The sequence below is a fragment of the Limulus polyphemus genome, unplaced genomic scaffold (assembly GCF_000517525.1).
Source record: "Limulus polyphemus unplaced genomic scaffold, Limulus_polyphemus-2.1.2 Scaffold6702, whole genome shotgun sequence".
Lineage (NCBI taxonomy): Eukaryota > Metazoa > Arthropoda > Merostomata > Xiphosura > Limulidae > Limulus > Limulus polyphemus.
In genome coordinates this window covers 28,394-35,686 of record NW_013672312.1, presented here as the reverse complement: position 1 = coordinate 35,686, position 7,293 = coordinate 28,394, and the positions used below count along the sequence as shown (strand labels likewise).

Sequence of the window (7,293 nt, the reverse complement as noted above, 5' to 3'; positions counted from 1 at the left end):
ATATATATATATATATATTATGATTACATTTTTTTTTTTTCAATATTTAATTTAATACAAAAAGTAGTTACATAAATTTGAATTATTCATTGGAATAATGGCCTAAACATTCTGTGTTTGTTGATTTAATAAACAACACCATTATACTTAAAACTGAAATTATATAATTTTTATATTAATGTATTGGTTTAATAAAAGAAGGAGTTTTCTATTTAAAAATATATATATTATTTACTCCAAATAAATCCACTAGCCAAAGTATTGAATAAATAAAACATTTTGTTTTTTAAGTGTCTTACTGTTGTAATTATTATCATAGTATTGTTTTTTTATTGTTTCATTGTTATATGACTTTGTTAAAACTATCTGTATTTGAAACATGGATATGTACCTTAAGTTGGAACTTTGTTCAAATGTCTTTCTCGTTATTCATGTAAGGTTGGAGTGAAGTGGAACTCTACAGAAAAGCCTTGTTATGAGGCAGAATGTATAGAAAAGAAAGACCAGATCCAGACTCTCTTTATAAAACGAGAATGTCTTCCCATTCCTGACACTTGTCCTAAGGTATAACTTTGTTGTAACCCAGTTGTCTTTTATTCACGTAATAATATTTTCTGGAGATGACTGATTAGAATTTACTGTTTCATGAAAAATAAAGGCTGATAATAATTTGTAAATTGTAATATATAAGGTAGCAATAACTGATTTTTGATTTTATTATTTAATGCAAATTTAATTTTAATTAGTTTTACTGATGATTATTTTGTATTGATATTTTGTAAGTTGATTTAGGCTTAATTTATATATCTCATAAGATACCTGGACTTTTGGAGACATTATTAGTATTATGGATAAAAAAAAAAGTCAGCAGTAATTGTTTAATGTAATATGTGATTTATACCAAATATTGGTTTACCTTTTATTGAAAAGACTTTCAAACTAGGCTTAACTTGTATGTAATAATACTTATCTTTCTCTGCAACTAACCTACAAATAATAATACTTATCTTTCTCTCTAACTAACCTGTAAATAATAATAATACTTATCTTTCTCTCTAACTAACCTGTAAATAATAATAATACTTATCTTTCTCTCTAACTAACCTGTAAATAATAATACTTATCTTTCTCTCTAACTAACCTGTAAATAATAATACTTATCTTTCTCTCTAACTAACTTGTACGTGATAATACTTATTTTTCTTTGTAGCTAACTTATACATAATAATACTTATCTTTCTCTGTATAAAGAGAAAATATAATTAAAGAAAACACATCTTCTTAGATATACAAATAGTTCTGAAGCCATTAGGAAATTTTCATAAGTTCTCTAGAAATAGAAAAGCTGTACCATAGCAAAGAACATTCAGTTAGAAAATTCACATCTTATTGTATTAAGAATTTTCTTCAGTAGAAAATATGCTAGGAAGAATATGAGGTAAATCACTTATGTGTTTAATAAACTTACATTTTTCCAAGAAATTTATTTCCATGACATGCCAATTACTGGTGTTTCTTTATTTCCCAAGTAAAGCATAGTGTATTATTTGTTGTTACTTTCACTAGAAATACTGGTTGGACTAAGGCATAGTGTATTATTTGTTGTTAGTTTCATTAGAAATACTGGTTGGACTAAGGCATAGTATATTATTTGTTGTTACTTTAATTAGAAATACTGGTTGGACTAAGGCATAGTGTATTATTTGTTGTTACTTTAATTAGAAATACTGGTTGGACTAAGGCATAGTGTATTATTTGTTGTTACTTTAATTAGAAATACTGGTTGGACTAAGGCATAGTGTATTATTTGTTGTTACTTTCATTAGATATACTGGTTGGACTAAGGCATAGTGTATTATTTGTTGTTAGTCTCATTAGAAATACTGGTTGGACTAAGGCATAGTATATTATTTGTTGTTACTTTAAATAGAAATACTGGTTATTGTATTTCATGTGTAATTATTATTATACTTTCATTACACAGATTGTTTTTCATGGCAGCTTAATATATGTATTTAAGACTAAGCCAAATCTGAAGTTTGGAGACGGCTTTAATGGGTAAAAAAGATGCTTTTTACCAGTTTAATATGGTAACAAATGTACAGTGTTTTAACTGTATTACACTTGTTTTTTATTACTATACCATTCAAGCCAAACCCAAACTTTAATAGTTTCCAAGTATTCCTCATCATCAAACTTAAATTTCCTAAGCTGGCCAAACCTCATAAAATATTATTGTGATTACAACTGAAAATATTGTTAAAAGCAAGGGTACCAAGCTTATGAAACAGTTTATTTGAATCTTTATAGTTAGAAATGTTACGAAAGTATAAGTAATCAGCTATACTGATTGCCAGATTGATTTTCTGTGTTACATTAAGTAGTTAGCTTTTTCTAATCAGAAGTTACTATGAAGCAATGTAAATGCTTTTCAAATCACAGGGAAGTTTTCTAAAATAATAGAAAAGTCGAATTAGAGAAATGAAATCATAGTGCTAAAAATTTCTCAAACATAATGACTTTTTAACATAAAATAGAAAGCATCTAATTATAGAAATCATATCTTTTTATATATTAGCAATTTCGAAACATCAAGGAAATTTTCTAACATAATAGAGAAAATGGAATTTTTGAAATTGCATCTTATATATATAGTCAATTCTCAAACCATGAGGACTTTTTAAACATATCAGAGAAAATCAAATTAATATTTTCTTTAGTGATGAGATTTGTTAATATTTCATGACCTTTTGTTGTACAGGAAGATATTATATTCGATGACTTTGGCTGTTGTAAGAAATGTCGGTTTATACCAGGTAAGCTATTATCAAGAATATGACTAGACAGCTGCTTCCTTTAAAATTGAAAGTTAATAATTTAATGATAAACTACAAACGATATGAACAACTTGTCAGAATTTAACATTCAAGATCAAAAACTGTATAAAGAAAATGTTGTTTTGTGAAAAATATAAAACTTAATCACTAACTACAGATGAGCTAAACTATTTGTTTCAGGACTTTTCTCTAATGCCTCATGAAAATTGATATTTTGAGTATAAAGTCTATGTTAAAACAAAGAAACGCAAAGTTTTATAGTTTCCTACAAACAAAAACTACTTACTTTGTTTTGCTATGATTTAGGCAAGTGAGACTTTAAATCATTTAAATATTTTAACAAGACTTAACAGTTGTAATAATGATAAAAAGGTGTAAGATAATCTTCACTGTTAGGGGTTACTCAAGTAGTTCAATACTAAGATAATCTTAACTGTTGGAAGTTACACCAGGTAAAGCTACACTCAATGTCAAAAGATTATTTTAAAAACTTGACTTTACACCTGGAACAGCTATATTCAGTATTAAGAGATTATTTTAACAACTTGACTTTACACCTGGAACAGTATGTTCAGTATTAAGAGATTATTTTAACAACTTGACTTTACACCTGGAACAGCTATATTCAGTATTAAATTCTCATCATGGATGTAAATGATTAACCAAAAGCTACAACTGTTCTTATGAAGCACACAAGTATTATAAAATTAATCTTTTTTAAACTATTTAAAGTTTAATATTTGAATTATTCAAAAATACTTTTTCTTAGATGTATCAGTATACAGTATTACCATTTTATTTTATACAGTATTTTTATGTTAATATGTCTTTAAAACAGGACCTATTTACAATTAGGATTTGTTTCACATTTGGTTTTATACAGTATTTTTATACTCTTAAGACTGTTTATAAAACTATACCCATTTATCAACTGATTTCTGTTACAGTCACATCTGTTTCCATGCCATCACATGGTTTTATACAGTATTTTTATACTTTTAAGACTGTCTTTAGGACTAGACCTACTTATGATGGGGATTTCTGTTACAGGCATATGTGTTCCAATGCGAGTTCCAAAAGCTGAAACAGTAAATTTCTTCAAGATGTATGAAAGAGGCCGAGGAACATGCACCAACAAAAAGCCCATTGCTCATCTGGTTGAGTGTAGAGGTCACTGCAAGTCATCCACTGTTTATTCTCCAAGTACGTGTAGTTATTTAGCTATAGTTCCAACTTCTCTTGTCATAATTGCACCTTCATGTCTTTTTTTATTGTCATGCTTATGATTAGTGTCTGTTTGAGCATTAAGAAATTTTATTGAACAAATTAAAGGTAGTTTCTTGTTTTATAATTAGTATTCATAGATAGTCTCCCTAGTAAAGATAGATATTTAGTCTTCATTGTGAAGATAAATAATTAATTCCTGTGAAGTTGCTGTAAAAGTTATTTTATTTGGTTATAAAAATAATTTACTTTAATAATTAGAAATACTTCCATAAATACAATTAACTTTCTGAAACTGTGTAAATATATTTTTGATTCTAAGGTTTCTTTTAGTAAAAGTATTTCTTTACACTTTGGTTAATTAAGTTGGTGGATATTGTAGCAGTTGCCTGATCATTGAGTGTAATTAATAATCTGGTTTATACCATTCTCCATTAATCTTATTTTGGGCATCAAGGAATTTACCATTCTTTTCCCTACCTTTCTGTAACTTTTTACTGTTGGAGATCATTATTTATGTAAGGTGATATTTTTTTCTTACGTTTTCACTGTTTAGAAGAAGACAACTTTGTGAGTTCTTGTGACTGCTGCACAGCCAGTGGGTCAGATAAACGAGAGATCTTGTTGGACTGTGAGGATGGAAGTCAACTGAAGAAAACTTTTTACCAACCAAAAGACTGTGTATGTACTGCATGTGGACAGTATGGAAAGGAAATATTACTTCCTACTCCTCTCAAATAATATCCCAAACTTTTGAACTGAGTATTTTATCTTATGAGTTTTTAACAGTTTCAAAAATTTATGCATTTGTAACCACCAATGTTTTTTACAGTTCTTGAATGTTTCATTCATGGTATTAGCTTTTTATCTGTACTTTTTATTTCAATCCTTTTTGTATGAAATTTGAATGATTAAAAAATATAAGTAGTCTGTTTCTTTGTATTTCGTCTTGGAATAATAAACAAACAATTTTCATATGTGTATGGCCAAGTAGCTTTACATAATTGATGTTTAAATATTATCAATAAGCTTTGGTCTTAAGATGAGGACTGGACCCTTACTTGTGAAGTGTAGCATGATAAATCTGTTTTTGTGTTTAAAAATATCAAGATTGAAAACTAGTTGGAGAGTTATTAAATATTGACCCATACATATATTCTCACTGTGTATTATTCTACAAAATAAAATGCAGCATATAGTTCCTGTATCAGTTGAAAGAGTTCAAGAATTACGTTGGAAACTATATTAACAAACAACTGATAACACCAACCCAATTTACTTGTAGATCTCTACGAAAACTGGTTCAATTATTTTTATCAATTAAGTTGAATGAACTGTCCCTACATTATATAAGTAAGGTTTTGTTCATGCTTTGATTAAGTTAATCAATTTAATTCATGCTATTCAAAAAATAGTGGCCTGGCATGGCCAGATGGTTATGGTGCTTGACTCACAATCTGTGGACCAAGGTTTCATATCCGCATCCCACCAAATATGCTTTTTCAACTGTGGGGGCAAAAGAGTAGCACAAATATTGACAGTGGATGCTGATGACCAGCTACCTTCCCTTTAGTCTTTCACTGCTAAAGTAGAGATGGCTAGTACAAATAGCCCTCATGTAGCTTTGCGTGAAATTCAAAACAAACCAAACCTAAAAATTGTAACTTAAAAACATATCAAGGATGATCAATTTATACCTTTGTTTTATCTCTTCAGGACATTCATAAATTACACATATTTCCTTGGGAAGTACTGTAATCAGTACTAGTATTTACAGCAATGTTTTCTTTGGGGGGGGCTTTTTAACTTGCTCACGTTTTCATAGGATGGTGTTGAGATCAATACTAGTGACTACAGCATTTAGGATTGAATAATAATAATAATTTTTCTTTAACTTCTCATATATGGTAAGATAATATGTAGTTACACTTTTACCTTTAAATGATCACTAAAATATTAGATTTCTTTTACTAAAGTAATTAGTGTTTTTTATTATACAGACAGGTTATTAAGTTTATATGTGTTTTTACAGAGACAGAGGGTTAAATTTATATATGTGTTTTTACCGAGACAAGGGTTAAGTTTATAAATGTTTTTATTTTACAGACAGGTTGTTAAGTTTATATGTGTTTTTACAGAGACAGAGTGTTAAGTTTATAAATGTTTTTATTTTACAGACAGGTTGTTAAGTTTATATGTGTTTTATATTATACAGACAGGTTGTTAAGTTTAGATATGTTTTTACAGAGACAGGTGGTTAAGTTTATATATGTTTTTATAGAGACAGGGGGTTAAGTTATTATGCGTTTTTACAGACACAGGGGATTAACGTGTTTAAAGGTTAAATTTCTTGATGTGTTTTACAGTTTAGGTTCATAAGATATATTTTTAAACTGATTTTGTTCAATGTTTTGTAGAGTTCAAAGCCCAAACTTTTAGATAATTAAGTCATAAAACATGTTATAAATTATCGTGTAGCATAACTGACAGAATATTCCACAGTTAAACAAGATTAAGTTAACACTTTATGTTAAAGTTATCATGTATTTATAACTAACAGCATATTCTACAGTTAAAAAAGAGCAAGTTAAACACTTTATGTTAAAGTTATCGTGTATTTATAACTAACAGCTTATTCTACAGTTAAAAAAAGAGTAAGTTAAACACTTTATGTTGTAGGTTATTGAGCTACTGTAAATAACAGTATGTTCCCTACAGTTAAACAACAGTAAGTTAAACACTTTATGTTAAAGTTATCGTGTATTTATAACTAACAGCATATTCTACAGTTAAAAAAGAGCAAGTTAAACACTTTATGTTAAAGTCATCGTGTATTTATAACTAACAGCATATTCTACAGTTAAAAAAGAGCAAGTTAAACACTTTATGTTAAAGTCATCGTGTATTTATAACTAACAGCATATTCTACAGTTAAAAAAGAGTAAGTTAAACACTTTATGTTAAAGTTATCGTGTATTTATAACTAACAGCTTATTCTACAGTTAAAAAAAGAGTAAGTTAAACACTTTATGTTGTAAGTTATTGAGCTACTGTAAATAACAGTATGTTCCCTACAGTTAAACAACAGTAAGTTAAACACTTTATGTTGCAGGTTATTGAGCTACTGTAAATAACATTATGTCCTACAGTTAAACAAGAGTAAGTTAAACACTTTATGTTGCAGGTTATTGAGCTACTGTAAATAACATTATATCCTACAGTTAAACACTTT

General features: G+C 28.0%; 1 protein-coding gene across 1 annotated transcript in view; it reads left to right on the top strand.

Moving 5' to 3' along the window:
• Nucleotides 1–4,993, top strand: part of LOC106473985 (hemocytin-like) — a 14,128-nt gene extending 9,135 nt beyond the window's left edge. Inside the window, exons 6-9 of the mRNA XM_013934672.2 lie at nucleotides 439–564; nucleotides 2,762–2,816; nucleotides 3,888–4,040; nucleotides 4,618–4,993. Coding sequence (XP_013790126.1) covers nucleotides 439–564; nucleotides 2,762–2,816; nucleotides 3,888–4,040; nucleotides 4,618–4,802 — 519 coding nt within the window. The 3' untranslated portion in view covers nucleotides 4,803–4,993. The remainder of the gene's footprint in view (nucleotides 1–438; nucleotides 565–2,761; nucleotides 2,817–3,887; nucleotides 4,041–4,617) is intronic.
• The last annotated feature ends 2,300 nt before the right edge of the window (nucleotides 4,994–7,293 follow it).